The sequence below is a fragment of the Schistocerca serialis genome, chromosome 1 (genome assembly GCF_023864345.2).
Source record: "Schistocerca serialis cubense isolate TAMUIC-IGC-003099 chromosome 1, iqSchSeri2.2, whole genome shotgun sequence".
Classification (NCBI taxonomy): Eukaryota; Metazoa; Arthropoda; class Insecta; order Orthoptera; family Acrididae; genus Schistocerca; species Schistocerca serialis.
This window is the reverse complement of record NC_064638.1, coordinates 558,775,735-558,793,053: the sequence shown is the minus strand read 5'-3', so window position 1 is coordinate 558,793,053 and position 17,319 is coordinate 558,775,735. Positions and strand designations below refer to the sequence as shown.

The 17,319-nt window shown below is 39.0% G+C and overlaps 1 protein-coding gene across 6 annotated transcripts in view; it reads left to right on the top strand.

Moving 5' to 3' along the window:
• The window catches only part of LOC126475464 (sodium/hydrogen exchanger 7), a 172,482-nt gene that overhangs the window by 3,101 nt on the left and 152,062 nt on the right, over positions 1 to 17,319 (top strand). For all 6 annotated transcript variants that reach the window (XR_007586737.1, XM_050103351.1, XM_050103359.1 and 3 more), the window contains exon 2: positions 16,263 to 16,483. Coding sequence is in view for 5 of the 6 variants with exons in the window: in XM_050103351.1 (XP_049959308.1) it covers positions 16,263 to 16,483 (221 nt within the window). In the remaining variant the exon portion in view is untranslated. The remainder of the gene's footprint in view (positions 1 to 16,262; positions 16,484 to 17,319) is intronic.

The following is a 17,319-nucleotide window of genomic DNA, read 5'->3' as shown; positions in this document are numbered from 1 at the left end:
ACTGTTACCACTAGTGGTGGTGAAGATTATACTAATAATGACAGTAATTATGATGTTAATAACAGTGGTAGTGGCAGATATAAGAATAATTTATAGCGCATTCATTTCTTCCCACTTCACCACTGGTGCGCTCTCTCTCTCTCTCTCTCTCTCTTCCACACTATTATTTAACACATGACACATTGACTGTTCATCTTCTGTTCCCTTTGCTTTGTACAGTGTATGGCATCTGGTATGCCAAAAATGTACCACCACTTAAGTTGAACCTTGTGGTCAATCCATTGGGTTGGTAGGTCATGAATTGAGAAATGGTCCTCCACCAATTACGGACATAGTCCACATCAGTGATAACAGCAATTAAGAAAGATTACAAAGACAAAATTGTCATTACAGTAACTCTGTGCTGGTATGCATTGTGGTACTGCTAAATATACTGCGACAACTGTTTTGCACTAATGTACCCATTCTGTGTTGCTAATAGTTTGTCATGGGAAATAGGGATGATGAAATCAATGATAGTATTCGTGTAGGTTAGGTTCTTCATTCGTAGGGTTTCAAAAGGATAATTGAGTAGATACAGCAGAGGATACATTGGGTTAAGAGCCATTGTTCCTGTTGTTGCTGGAAGCCATAAAGTTGGCTCTGAGATGTCACTTGGTCTCATTTAGTGGAATCCCATTTCTCTGATTGCAAATAATTTTGTTCCTACTGAGTGTCCTTTGCTCATAGCAGGTAGGAATGCTGATATTTTAAAAAAATATCAGGAATCCACTATATTGATATTAAAAAAAACATTATCAGCCCTCAAAATATAAAAAAAAAATATTATCAGTATATCGGTAAAAGAAATGTCGCATATATATTTAGGAAAAAATATTGTGATATTTTATCAATAGCCCTAGTAGCAAGTGGTGATGACTGTTACTAAGTTGTACTTTGGATACGCCCAGCAAGGTCCTTCTCTCTGAATCTGCTGTGTGCCCACCCTTCCGAAATAGTTGTTTTTTCATATTCCCATATCCCTGTGAATATTTGAACCACCATGAAAGGGCATACAGCAACCTGCCCTGTCTGGCATCAGTGCAGTTCCTTTTGCTACTGCCAATGTCTTTCTGTCGGACATAACTAGCAGAGTCTCCTTTGTTCTGATATGTAGAAATTTCGCGAAGTCCATTATTTTACTGGCTATGGATATATCACATAGCATTTGTGTCTACCATAAGTACCTGATACTCCAGTCACCATCTTCTCTTATCAGTCAACCTAACTCCATTGGAACTTACCACTGTGTTCAACGAACCTTTCCATCACACTCCTGGTCTTGTGACATGGTGCCTTATCATGTTGAAAAGTCTCACTGCCGTTGGGAAACACAATCGTCATGAAAGGGTGTATGTGGTCTGCAACCAGTCTATGATACTCCTTGGCCATCATGATGCCTTGCACTAGCTCCACTGTACCCATGGTTGCCCACATGAATGTTTCCCAGAGCCCAAAGGAGCTGCTACCAACTTGTCTCCATCCCACAGTACAGGTGTCAAGGAGCTGTTCCCCTGGGAGACTAAGGACTCGCGCCCTCCTGTCGGCATGATTAAGAAGGTATTGGGATTCGTCAGGCCATGCAACACTCTGGTACTGCAGCAACACCCAGTGTCGATAGTCACATGCCTGTTGGAGTCATAGCTGCTGTTGTCATGGTGTTAACAATGGCACATGTATGGGTTATCGACTGCGGAAGCACATCGTTCAGTGTTCAGTGCACTGTGTGTTCAAATACACTTGTGCTCTGTCCAGCATTAAAGGGAGATGTTAGTCCCTGTCCTATTTTACCGATCTGCTTAGCCAGCAACATCCAACATCTATAATGAGGGGTGGCCATCCAACCCTAGAACATCTGGACATGGTTTCACCTTGGTTTCATCTCGTGTTGAAGACACCACAGCACTCCTTGAACACCTGACATATAGTGCAGTTTCTGAAATGCTTGTGCCAAGGCTCCGGGCCATTTCAATCTGCCCTCAGTCAAAATCGGATTGCGCATCTTCTGTTTTCTACACACGGACAGTATCCTCGCTGATACTACATGCACTGTGTGTGTGTGTGTGTGTGTGTGTGTGTGTGTGTGTGTGTGTGACTTGCGGTCATCACTCGCCAGGTGACTCTGCTATCACCTGGACAGGTTTATATTGATAGTAGGTGGTCATAATGTTCTGGCTTATCAGTGTCTGAGACTCAGCATCTCTCTTGTCTCCATCATAGATTAGTACTTGTTTGCTTTGTTGACCTTTGGTGTGCCATAGGCATCAGAGTGTTCTTCCCCATCCATTTTCTGACTTAATACTCAGTGAAAGCATCATTGCTCATGATGCATGGCAATACAAATTTCTTTTCATAATTTGGGAAAACTAATATTGGTCCAGTTATTAATAGTTCTTTCAATTGACTGAATGTGTCTCATCACTCTGCCGACCATTGAAACTTCACTCTTCATAGATAGTAAGTGGCCGTGCTATTTCTGCTAATTTGCCAGACCTAAGGAAGACTGCAACTCCTTAGACCAAAAATCTTATATGCCTTTTATTATTCTGTAATCTGCCCGGAATCCCTCACAACTAATTACAAGCCTTGGGCTAAATACTGCACTTCTTCTATCACTTTTCTAAACTGAATGCTAGGTGAGCCATGTCCAACTGCTTAAACAGTTCCCTTAGCCATTATCCATGCTCCTCTACATTCTTTTCAGAGAGAATTATTTTATCGAAGTACATCATGCATTGCTTACATTTCAGTACTTCCAGAGGTTCATCTAAGTGGCACTGAAATATCACTGGTGCATTTTTCAATCCAAACAGCATTCATAGGTGGGGTGCCTACTGATAATGTTCTGACAGATTCATACATTCTGTCTGTGTGGGAGAGACTAGTGCAACCTTTAACGGGTGAAAATGACAGAAAATATCTGTGTTGCCTCATATTATCCAAAGTTTGTGTTATATATAGAACTGGATAAGCACCTGTAACCATACTCTTTTTAAGGTACCAATGGTCATAACAAAAGTGATGGGAGTCTGCCCCATGTGAACGTTTTTCAGGACGATGGATGTGCCATGATACTTACTCTCCTTAATAATTCTGTGTCAAAGCTGTTAGTTGATGAATTCTTCCATCATTGCTTGCAGATATGCTGTATATGGTATTATTTGTGATACATAGTAAGCTTATTTTCATTTAGGATTTTATGTTGTCATTGGGATTGCTAGCAAAGACCCATGAAGATTTTGCAGAAGCTCTTATTCTAACAGTAACTGCTCTATCATAGTCTTATCTCTGTTTCCCAAGTGCACTACAATCTCCCATAATGCAGGTAAAGTGGCCACTTGCTTAATATTCAGGTCTGAATTTTGCTGTTTAAACTATTTTCCTGCAAAATCTAAAGTTTGTGATAATCAGTCCTTTGTACAGTTCCGTGAACCCAAAATTGTCAGTCACAATGGACACTACCTGCTTTCTGTCAAACTCCTGTACACGTACAGCACTCCTGCATTCAAAATACTGTGCCTTACCTTATTCCTCTAACAGCTCAATAAGATAATATATTCACTGGCAGATTAGTTCCTATGCTCACACTCAATAGTTTCCTTTCATTGAGCGATATTTTATTTTGTGGGTTGATCCTAAGTGATCGTGTATAGTCAAGGTGACTTTCATGACATGTGGGGCATGCCATGGTCAGTTTGGTATTCCTGGCAGTAGTAGCTAATTGAGCAATGTACCATCCAACTGTACTATGAACTGTTCTAGGTCAACTTTAGCATGATGTTTAAGCAAGAAATCTAACCCTAAGATTGCAAAGTAACCATTGTCAGTATGAGACAAAACTTTCTACAACCTGGAAGTGTTTTGCCCAAACCTAAAACCCTAACAGTGATGAACCAAGTGAAATGACATTGTTTCCTTCCACTGCACTTAACCTACATCATGATTTCCAAACTTGCCACAGACACCTGTGAACCCATTTCCAATAAAATCTTCTGGTCTTCCATCAACTAAGTTATCAAAGCAAAATTCCATCACTACACATGTTTTGGCTGTGCATACATTTACTGGGAGTGCTGCACAGTGGGTGTGGTGGCCCCATTGGTGTTGTAACTGTGAGTTAACAGTCCTACGCTGTGTCCACCTGTCAGGCCCCTGTTAGACTTTTGTCTGCAGTCCCATCCGGATACCAAAGTCATTTGAATTTCTTACATTGTGGTTCACAGTATTCCTGCCATATGTGACCTGTTTCTCCTTTTATGTAACATGCACATCCCATGGTAAAAATTTCATTTCTGTCGTGAATTTGGGTATTGCCATTTTGTATCAACTTGTATCTGCTGACTATAACTTTCTAATCCTGTACACAAAGTTTTTGATGAACTGCTCCTGTTCTTGTGACACATTGTTCATTGTTCTGTTGTTCCCTGTAACACCTACACTTATTTTGTCTCCTGTGTTGCTGCACCAAGCCTGCTCTTGGAATTTCAAATTTGAGTGTATTCCTTAAATCCTTGTAAACCATTATGCATGCCTCAACATCTCCCAGCAAAATTAATATGGACATATTTAAAAGCTGTTCCTCCAACCAATACCCCACCTTTTTGGCTGTTAGCCGATTGCCTGTGACACATCCTGCCCTGCCTTGCGTGAGAAAGGAGAGTCTAGAGTAGCAGTACTAATTCTCAATGGATACTGATTTTCTGGACAAGAACTGATCTGTCCTACCCTTTCTCAATGCATCCAACTCCATGTGCAGTGGCATATTGTCTGACTGCATTTGCACCGTCTGACTGAATAAGGTCCAAATCACCTGCGTGGTGATAACCTTCTCCACCTCTTGATTAGTTCGTTGCAAAGCCTGCGTTAGTTCGTTGCAAAGCCTGCGTTCACAATATAAGGGAAAATACAACAGGAAAGTAACCACATCAACACCACAATCCTATTTCCTGTCACTGAACATGCCTAATTGTTACATCTGACCACCAAATGTGACCATTCCATACATTCCCCAGCATAATGTCCAGGCTGCCTATTCAGGTGGTTGAATATTGTGTGTCTAACTCTATCATATGCAAAATAATCATTTCCACTCAACAAGTTCAAGTTTTGCTGCAGATTGTCACCCCGTGATGTTGCTCATAGGTATTGGCACACCTGACACCAGTGTCACAGTTGTCAGACGCCAGTGTTGGAGGAAGATCATTTTTAACTCTAGAGTGGTGTGTGCAGGAAACTGTGAAATCCAACCCTAAGTACACAATGACAACAACCTTTATTATTTGATGCCTTCATACAGAAGGTGGATGGTTGTGGCACAGTAGCTGAAGATGGCATGTAGTGAGGAAGTACACAGAGGCAGCAGAATGCTGTGGTGGGGCAACAGCAGCTGGTGTTGATGGCACACTTGCTGATGCATGTTGGATGTCAGCTCTGCTGCAAGACCTTGCGGTTGGGCTTGCATACATTGCACGTGGCCTGAGGCAGAGACTGGCTGACATGTCAGGTGATGGCACCCATTAAGTGTTCTCATCTCTGTGGATACAGGTTGAAGGCCAGATCCATCAGGGCTAGTTGATGGTTCATAGACCAGCAGCTTCGCCTGATTGATGATGCTGATGGACAAGACCATAACAGTTTGGCCACACATTTGACTGACCAATGGACCAGAGACTATGACTGTCAAATGCACAGAGTCGACAGAAGCCCACTGCAGCTGATGTAGCAGCATACGAAGGGGTTTACGGCATAATGGTGTAAGTCAATTTTGCTCATTTTGAGGAATTGAACTTTCGTGAAACATTGCACAGAAAAATCAGGGAAGTTTAATAGGAGTATGTACAGGTATATTGAGTGTAATAAGGGATAGTATTAATATTGGATAATAAATTAAATGTAGTAATATTATCACCATACTTATTATAAATTCTGTGAGTTTCTGTTTTAACTAACAATATCACTGTGAGTTACCAGTACTTCAGCACGATAAAATGTAGTAATATTAATAGCATCATCAGAATTTTGTATAAATTACATAAATTTCAGTTTGAATTAACATAAAAATATATCTGTCGTCTTTGGCCTCAGAAGTTACATGGTGATCAAGAGCAATGTATGGTAACAAGTGTAACATGTCCTTTTTCTTCAGATTACTGACTGTTTGTATTTCCTATTTTATACTTTTGAGCTGGACTGATGTCCCTTCTTTCCTGTTTGTATATCCGAGATGAAAAACTCCATATCAGCATTCACAGTTGTCTTGTAATGTACCATTGTAGGTTCAAATCTTCTATGCTGCAACCACTGAATTTGTAGCCAAGAGATTGGACACTTTAATTCACTAGTTCTGTACATCAAGACATCTGTCATCAGAAATTTGAAAAGTTCTCAGGAAATATTCTTACAGACTTTAACTGAGTAATTCTGAACATGTAAATATTATTTGTTAATACAAGTCTTTGGAGGACGATATCCTTTTTGTGGTTCTCTTGCTGCAGGAGATTCTGTCTGAGTCCACATAGGTAGGCATTTTGAGAGTTAGAAGACATCATTTTTCAATAGCTATAAAAAATTCCATTCTTTTCTTCTTCACTTATTTTTGAAGCAAATTGTAGTCTACTGTAGTGATCATCTTTGCATAATATTTTAACAGGAACTGTTTTACATTTTCTGGTACTGTATCCATTACATAGATTCCTTTTCATTTTCATCTCCTGTCTTCCTTTTGTCTCTGTCATTTTCTTCCATATGATTTCTGTTGCTCATCTTCTTCATTAGACTCACTTTCAGATGTATTGCATCCTGAAGCAGAATCCAATATTTCTCCCTCTTCATTCATGATTACTCTAACTCTTTCTACATTATTCATATTACTATGAACATAAGCTCAAGCATCAATAACAACTGCCAGTTAATCATGCTAACAGCGTAGACAACAATAAAACAATATAATCTTGTCTGAAAACAGTCTAGTCACTGTTATCACACAAGACTCACCAGAAAACAGTTTAGACAGTGTTATAATACAAAACTTACCTCAAACTAGTTTTGAAGATGATAAAACAAACTTTTCTGTGTGGTGGTGGTGATGGTGGTGATAAAGAAAGGAAAGCTTCCCAGTGGTGGAACAGAAAATCTTATTTTGTTTTATGGTACTGTGGTGCAAGCCAGACTGCTTCGCTTTGCTACAACGTCTATTGTACAAACCATTTCCCAATAGAACTTGGGGTGCCAGCTGTGATGCTATTGTGCATACAAAGACATGCATCACTTTGCCCTACAAAAGAGTGCAGCATATACTACATAACATAGTATTTAACTCATTTTTGTCAGAATCTGACTGACACCATTATGCCATAAATTCCTTCATATATACTCACTCCAGCTGGGGGTATAACGAGATAGGTTTCTGTCATGTATTCGGCTTTGGAAATGCAGCTTGGTGCCACAGCATGTAACAGTCTCATCCGCTGTTAATCGGAGAACTCTGTGTTACAGAATGTACATCAGCATTATTGCCACATCCGGTTGCAGGCTTATGTCTGTTGCTGACCCGCATACTCCTTGGCTGGCTGTGAGAGTCTGAATGAGCTTGATGTTGCAACAAAGGAAACTTAAATAAATGTTCCTGGAAAAGAAAATCGCAATAGAAGGAACTACAGCTAAGAGGAAAGCCATTATGAAGCAACAAAGGGAAGGATGAAGGGTGGAAGGAATATATAGGATTCTTCTTCTTTCTTCTTATTCTGCTGCTTTTACGTCCCATTGGACCCTTCAGTCAATCATTTTCTGGTCATCTTCTTCGATAGATATTCTTTCCAAATCATCCAGTATCTTTTCATTCGTCCTAATGTGTTTTGTCATTGCTCGTCTGTAAATACCTTTTTTATTGTTGGTTGTTTATCTGTTTTTGGTTTAAATCTTGTTTATTTTTCTCAGTTTTCTTAAATTTTCTGCCCAGGGTTAACTGTAGCTCTTTCATATTCTCCCTGATTTCCTTTATCTATCCTACTTGTTCATTCATGTTCCAAAGTTTCTTATAATTTTTCTTGATGATCTGGTTTCTGGTGGCCTCATAATGTGACTAGGAAAAGAGATGTTTTTTCTGTATAGTATCTGTAATGGGCTCCAGTTCACTGTACACCACCTCAGTTGGCACTACGCTCGATTGTCCATCTTCTTCGTATTTCTGATTTATGCGTGTTCTAGCTAGTGTACTCTGTACTTTTAGGGTTTTTTCGATTCAATTTTTCTGGGTGACTTTGGAAAGAGTTTCACTTCTGTATGTCGCTTCTGATTGAATCACCAACTTCTAACGTTTTAATTTATTTTTGATTGATAGACATTTTTATAGTATGCAGATCATGTTAATTTTTGCGCTTTTTGTCATTTTGTTAGTTCTTACTTGTCATGTAGGTTTCTTGTACAAGTAGCATGTTAAAATTTCTCGTTGGTATTTGAATTGTTTCATTATTTTTACTTTCTTGTTATTGATAGTTATGTGCTTGATTACTAGTGGACGTGTTAATATTATCTCAGCCTTCTCAAGTGATAGACCTATCTGGAGTCCTATTTTTTGTGCAGTAGTTTCTAGGAATGTTATTTGATTTCTGTCTTCTTAAATGTTTTTAGCTAGTAATGTTAAGTCATCTGCAAATCCCAAACAATTTATGTTTATTTGACCTATCTTTGTTCCAACTGTTGTTTTTAGGATTTTCCTTGTGTTATATCCGCATCAAATACTTGACTGCATAGTTGAAAAGGAATTATGATAAACCATCTCCCTATCTTAACCCTCTCTCTTAATCCTTTTTTAATCTAAGTGGCTCAGATATATAGGAATAAATAAAAGAAACCTGTTGGCAATAGTCTGGACAGCGAAGTGGATGAAGATGAAATGGACAGTGTCATACTGTGAGAACAGTTGGAAAAACACTGCAGGACATATGTTGAACCAAAGTATCTGAGCTAGATGACATTTCCACAAACTTGTAAGACTGTTGGGAAGCAACAATGACAGAATAGTTTCACCTGGTATATGGAACATGTATGACAGGTGAAATAACCTCAGACTCAAGAAGAATATATTTTCCAATTCCTAAAAAAGAGACTGTTGCTGATAGGTGTTGTTATTACAGAACTATTAGTTTAATAATTTATGGTGGCAAAATACTGACACTAATTATTTACGGAAGAAAAGCACAATTAGTGGAAGATCTGTTTGAGTTCTAGAAAAATGAAATGCGCTTGGCAATACTGATTTTATGACTTAATGTAGAAATATTTTGATGAAAGGTGAAATAAAAAGTGAATATCACCCACAGATTAGGCCTTAGGCCCGTACCAACTCGTCAACTGCTACGTACTAAGCAATACGAGGAGTGCTCTATGGTTGTGGGATGTGAGATCCGCATGTCGCCAGTCCCACCAGCCATTATTGCCAGTAGATGAATCCTGGTGATGCTGCTGCTTCTTTATTGAAGGTGCTTCTCATGTAGTCTCATGAGGTGACTGGACCCAGTTTCTGAACTCCTTAGCTCACAAGGAGAGTTTCCCAATGGTGGGATCGACTTTTTAGAACCATCTATATGGTGATGTAGGTTAAGATCCCAGATATTACACACCACAGCCATTCACCATGGTGGGCCCTTATTTGTGAGTAATCAACCAAAAAGAAATTCAGAATTTTATGTGATGCTCAGTAATGTTAAGAAATTTTTATATTGAGTGGCTGTGTGGTGTAATGGATGGGATAAGACCTCCAATGTAAAGATGGTTGTGAGTTTGAATTTTTGAGTTTTTATTGCAACAACTTTGATAGCTATTTTTATTCAGTTAATTGGTGTAAATGTAACTTTTATTTCTGTTCCATTGTGACATTATTTTAATTATTATATTAACTTCTTCATTTGCTCTCATTTTTCTTCCTATTGTTCTTTTTCCTAATGAAATCTTTGTTCATGTGATTTTAATTAGCCTTAGGTATTAATTTTGATTTAATTTCCATCATTTCATTATGCCATTTTTTCGTCCTTGTTACTGCATTCATTATTTCTATTCCTCATTTCACTTTAATTTGGTTTTACTTATGATCCATTGTTCTGTTTAAATCTTCATCTGCATTATTTTGTCAGTAGTGCAATAGCAGTTTAGGCTGTTTTAAATGTCTGTATGATGATTACCATCCAAAAACCTGTACATCCTGTAACAAAAAATACATTGTTGACACCATCACCCAATTACTATAAGTAAATTATTTCGTCTTTTATTTTTAAAAGACAGATCAGAATTTCAAAGTATTGTGATAAATATAATTAAATACACATTCATAAACATTATAAACTAAATAAAAATAATGATCAAAGTCATTTTGATAAAGATTCAAAATAAAAATTAAAGCCCTTGATAAGATTTGGAACCACAGCCTTCTGCACTACTCCACAGAACTGCTCTAACAAAATACTACTTTCTTAAGTGCCACGTAAAATTCCGGATGTAATGGTATAGATGGTTTCAAAAAGTTGATCTCATCATTGGAGACCTCTCCTTTTCAGAAAAAATCTGATGTGGCCCTGGGAATTGAACCTGGATACTTGGCTACAGAGGCAGCCAGATGGAGAAAGGCAAACACATTTATAGCATGTTTTGGCTGGAACATACTGTTTGGAAGTTTTTGGGATAAAATCTTGGCAGAAGGTTATCTACAAGTGTGCAAAAATTACACTGCAGTCACAAGAAATGAAAGACGTCAAATGGAGACCGTAATTGAGCAGGGAGTGAGACAGGGTTGTAGCATATCCTCCTATTATTCAATCTGTACAGACATCAGGCAGTAAGATTAAGGAAGAATTTGGAAATTGAATTAGTATTCATGGGGAAGAAATAAAAATTTTAAACTTACTTATACTGTAATTCTGTCAGAGGTGGCAAAGTTATGGGAAGGTCGACTGAATGGAATGGTAGTGTCTTGATGAGTGATGAGGCTATAAGATGAACAACAAGAAAAGTAAAATAAATGTAATGTAGTTACATAAATTCTAAGGGAATCAAATAAAAAAGACACTAAAAGTAGTATGAATTATTTGGGCAGAGACTTAAGTGACTATAGGCAATGTAAAGGAGATACAAAATGCAGTGTGTGTGTGTGTGTGTGTGTGTGTGTGTTCTAGCCCATCATAGGATTTCTTCTTAAAACTGGCAAGTGTTCATTCTCTTTTGTCTGCGCCTGTCCTCAACTCTGTACTACTTCTATTAATTTAAAGCAGAGTGCTGTTGTTTAGCTATCAAGAGGGTGATGGATGAAGCCTTCGACTAGCATAGCAGAATATTATTGAACAGCCTACCACTAAACCAAAAGAAACTCTTTTCATGTGGAAAGGCTGTTAGTACTAGCAGAGTTAAGTGTTCATATACTTGTTGAAGAGACATGAGCTGAAACTGAGTGTAGCAAAGGAAAAACAGAACTGCCAAACTCTGTTTTCAAATGTTTGTTTGTAAAGGAACATCCAGGAGTACTGTACAGTTTAATTCCTGTGCCATTGCAAAGATGAATGTTAGCGGTATTAGTGTCAGCAGTGTTGAGAATCAGCTGAAATTGCTAAAACTGAAGAAAGCTCCAGTAGAACCTACAGTGGAATCTATGCCAGATCCCAAGTTAGCCACTGAGTTAGCTCCTTTTTCAGTAGTAGTTTTAACTATGTCCAGTAATTACAAGAAAGCACAAGTCACACTCATCTACAATAATGGTAGCAGAAGTGACCTACAAAACTGCTGTCCAATATCCTTGGCTTCCATTGTATGTAGAATTTTAGAACACATACTGAGCTCAAATAACATAATAGGCAACATATGGCTGTGTTCTGTATGCTAGAACAATTTAAATAGCTTTTGAAGACCTCTGTAAAACATACTCCAGTGATAATTTAGAGACACAAGAATAATTATGAAATTATACAGTAAAAAGATGGAAATTATAAAGAAAAGTAACAAAGAACAAGTTCTAGAATTATTAATTGCATTCAATTCATCAGTGCAAGAAATACTGTACCAAAACAAATAGAGAAACAATACAGGCATTTATGTCTGTGGATGGGGTCCCAGATCAAGAAAATTCAAGACATTTAGGATTTATTGATCCAATAGTTATAGGTGAATATAAGATTAAAATTAACACAAAACAGCCAGAAATACTAGCCTGGTCCAAGGCCCATAAACAATAAATTTTGAGAAAACGAAGTAACAATTTAGATTTAGAGAAGCTAAGATATGCAAAAGTGGGGCAGAATGGTTTGATGCTTTTTATGGCTGTGAAATGTGGACAGTGGACAAAATTGAAGAGACATCTCTTGAACAATTTTCTGTATGATGCTGGAGACCACTGTTGTGCATAAAATGAATGGAAATATCCACCAACCAGGAAATCATTGAAAGAACTCATGAAGAGAAAAAATCATCAAAAAATGAAAAAGACTAGACATCTGAATCATTTTCATAATACACTAGTGGACATACTTAGTTAAAGCTTCACACAGCAGTATACCAACTTGTTTCCATTTTTCATTGTTGAATTCATTATACTTTAGTTAGAGCATACATTATCTATTTACAGCACTTTTAATTTTTTTAAAAAATATTTTGGCAGCATGTCTGGAATAGTATCTTGGAATTAAGATGGTTGTCCTTCTATGCAGCACCCTACTTGAATTCTCTTGGGTGGCAGTTCATTTTCTTCTTCTTCTTCTTCTTCCTTTTTTCTTTTTGTTTTTTTTAATAGTGTGATTATTGTTATGTTCTAACTGTTCTTCTGAAAAGTTCTGTATTGGTTGAGAATAATCATGTATATAGTGGAACATCTGAGAAAATTTCCTGCAGTCGTGATTATGCCATTTAGTAGCTTTCGGGGTTCTTGTCAACATACCTTATGTGCAAGGAAAAAAAAATTGTTTTTGTAACATTCATCTGAATTCTTCATGAAATGTACTGGCAAGAATAATGTTTATCTTCCTTTTCCATTTAATGAACATTTGACTGCAACAGTTGTTCTGTTATATGCAACCTTGCCATCCTCATAGTTGTAGGAACCACTGTCATGTTACTTAGCATCATTCCAAAATAATGTACACATCAAGGACATGTCATGTGGAGTACTAGTTGTCCAAGTGTAAGCCGTCACTTACGGATCAAATCAGACAAGGATAATGGTGTTGGGACGGTGCTGATCTACTGGAAAATACATCAGTGATGACATGGAAATTAAAACTGACTTTTTAATACCATGAATAATAATATGGAAATCAGCATTGGGTAAATGAGGAATGTGCTACATCATGCTTCCAGTGACTGAACAGCTAAGATGCAGGCTTCAGATTTGGAAGGTTCATGCTCTGTTTGGCCATTCTAATTAAGTTTCTCCAAATCATTTCAGGGAAACGCCAGGATGGTACCAAGACTAACCAAACGTCCTGTCTCCTGTAAACATTTCTTTATATGATGGTTGGAACTTAAACAGTGGCAACTATTTATTCACAACCGATACAAAAGAGTTACATGTTCGCTCCTGTTACTGTCCTTCAAAGTACTCACAAGCATTGTGTAGAACCCATTGCCAGCGATGTAGAAGGCATAGTATACTGTTAGAATTGCCTATTCTGTTGATGGTGCGAATGGAGCGGTGTAGAGTTATGGTGATTCTCGTGTACGACTGTGATGGTGTTATCCCAACGCATTATGTTCCTCCATGGCAGACCATCAGTGCACAGTATTACTGTTCGTTTTTGGAGCATCACCTGCAACCAGCTTTGGGAAAGAAGCAGCAACACTTTCTGCGCGACACACCCATCATTTTGCAGGACAATGCACAGTCACATACAGCGCAAACTGTGGCTGCTCTGTTCGGTCAATGGGACTGGAAAGTACTGCACCATCAACACATGCCCTGGACTTAAGTCCTTGTGACGTTGATTTGATTCCGAAGATGAAGGAACCACTTCATAGCATTCGCTTCAGAACTGTCCCAGAGATTCAACAGGCAGTAGGCCGCTCCATTCGCACCATCAATAGAACAGGCTCTGCTAACGGTATACTGCGCCTTTCACATCGCTGGCAACGGGTTTTACACAAAACTGGCGACTACTTTGAAGGGCAGTAACAGGTGCAAACATGTAACTCTTTTTGCATTGGTTGTGAATAACTAGTTGCCACTATTTAAGTTCCAGCCCTCATATATGTATATACTGGGTGGTTATAATTAAACTTTCCCTGTTTAACACATTATAAAATGGAAACTAATCGCATATCAGTACCAAACTTGGTAGCATTATTGCCCAGAGTATGGGGTGCATGATTTCCATGCATCACAGTGCTACCGTCCAGTTCCAACTATGGCCACCTGGTGCTGTCATCGTGATATATAGTGTCTCACACCTGACCAGTCACAGTGCACATGACGTGTCAACATGAGCATGGACAAAAGGAGCAGGGCATTATTGGTGAAGCACTATTATCAAAACAATAATGCTGCAGCTGCACTGCGAGATTATCACTGGCTGAAAGGATTACTGAAGGGTCCTCTTTCTGTAACTGCTGTGTGGAGCATGATGAAATAGTTCGAATCGACTGGAGAACTGGTCTTTGCTCCAGGAAGAGGCCGACAACAGGTTGCACCACAGGTGGTTGATGAAATCGCTGTTGCTGTGGCAGACAACGCAGTGTACAATTCCTGATCGTCAGGCAGTGCGCATGTTGTGTCATGACACTTGAACATCCCTTGGTCCGCGGTACGGAACGTGTTTCAAACCATTTTCAAATGGTATCAGTACAAATCTGTATCATAAAGAAGCTTCCACCACAGGACACATGGCTGACCACTTTCTTGCAAGGATTGAAGTTGACAAGGGACCATCTTATAGACAGACTAAGCTCATTTTTCTCTGACAAGTGAGGTGAATGCTCAGAATTGCCAAGTGTGGGGATCTTCACTTCCAGTCACTGTGCATGAAGTTCCTCTGTATGTTGAACGTATCACCAGGTGGTGTGGCTTCATGACTATGTTCATCATTGGCTCATTCTCTTTTGAACAGGTTAGTGCTCAAGGACCAAAGAAATGCAATGTGACTGGCTAGTGTTTCTGCAATATGCTTCGCCAGCATGTCATACCTGCCTTACAGGAGGGAGACATATTGAACTCAACAGTTGTCAAGCACAATGGGGTCCGCTGCACATCACTCATGAAGTTCACCTAGTTCTCTGAAACACATTTGGAAACGATCGAATTATCAGTCGATCATTTCCAAGTGCTTCGCAGGCATGATCACCTGATCTCACTCCATGATTTCTGGTTGTGGGTCTACCTGAAGAGAGGGTTTACAAGGGGAACATTCACACATGTGCTGGTCAGAAGTGCAAAATATCATAAGAGGTTGCCAGCATACCTACAGACATGCTTCGTTCTTCCCTGCAGAATGCAGTCCTGCACTTTAAGACTCTTCTGGACACTGATGTGCAAAGTTGTGCAATTTATGTACAGTAATATTATTTCCAGAAGATCTGTAGATGACAGCTGGACTCTGTCAAAGCCACGCATTGAGGAAATAAAAATACTAAAACATAGATCTCGGCTGCCAAGTATTCTTGTTTTCCAAATATCAGAACACTCCAGCAACATGTGCAATTTATATAAATTACTGTGTCGAAAACATACCTGACCGGTTAGCCGTGCAGTCTTATTTACTACTTTCCGGGCAGGAAGGCATGCCAATCCCCGGCACAAATCTGCTTGGCGGGTTAATGTCGAGGTCTGGTGTGCCAGCCAGTCTGTGGATGGTTTTAAAGGCAGATTTTCCATCTGCCATGGTGAATGCAGGCTGATTCCCCTTATTCCGCCTCAGTTACACTATGTTGGCGATTGCTGCCCAAACACTGTCTCCATGTACGCGTACATCGTAATTACTCTACCATACAAACATTTGGGGTTACACTCATCTGGTGCGAGACATTCCCGGGGGCTCCACTGGGGGCCAAACCGCACAGTAACCCTGGGTTCGGTGAGGGACAGCAGTGGGGTGAGTGGACTGCTGTAGCCTGTTGTTGGGTTGTGAACCACTGCGGGCTATGGCAGGGACGAAGCCTCTCCATAATTTCTAGGTCCCCAGTTCCATACAATAAAATGTTGAAAACATAGTGCTGTCTCATACTGATTGGAAGTGAAAGCATCCTTTTTTTCTTTCAAGGCCTTATTGTGGGAGCTCTTATACGATATGCTGGAAATGCCAGTTCTGTTGTACACATGACTGTTGTACCTGAGAAAGACAAATATAATCAGTCTTTGCCTCCGGATTCCTTATGGCTACGTTTTCCAAACAAAGGAGGGTCACCAAATGTTCCAAACAAGACGTATGCCTATACATTCAGAGGAGAAATTGATGTTGATGACAGTGAAATTGAACTTAAGGTATGTATCTGCCACTCTACATTTTAGAGAGACTGTTACAGAATATTTCTTTATAATCATTTGGCTACAGAATACCCAGTATATGTACTATAATTTTGTAGATGTTTTGTAAATAAAAATTTTGACAGCAGATTTTCATACATTCAATAGTGGAACGTTATCTTGTTGAATGTAATCCAGATTGTGATTGTACTTTGATTTCTGGGCACACACAAACTCATTGCAATACCTACAACCAGTGTGCAGTTAACTCTTATTATTTCCGGAGTAGCTATAATTTATTGCCTCAGGACACTTGAAGGTGGTTAAAATTCCTGTTAAAGTTCCGTTCATATCTGTGCTTGATGACTCAAAGCCATTCTGCCAAGTTGAAGTGTGCTAATAGGAGACAACACATCTTTTAGCTGCAATCTGTACATCAGGATTCTTTTTTTCTCTCTCTCTCCAAGAAATGAGTATTAGCAGTGAAAATGTACTGCCTTGGTATGAAATAACAAAATTCATCTGTAATAGGATGTAAATTATGAGGAACATCAAATTTGATGTTCATGTCATAAGTGCTTCTTGGAATTGTCTTCTGCTGGTAGCAGTCAGCTGCTGCTTTAACTGTCTAGTCCCAACAGTGTAGAGGACTTCTTGTTGGACGTTTCCTCTCTCAAACTCCACTTGAGGACTGCTTTCGTCCCCCGTAGATTATATCTGCTTGCTATAGGTCATACGAATGACCAGAGTTAATGATCATCTACAGTGGGATCAGACAATGAGATGCAAATCAGCAGGTCATGCACACAGAAGTAAACAATAAAAATATTGTGGTGTTTATTAGTTACAGGGAG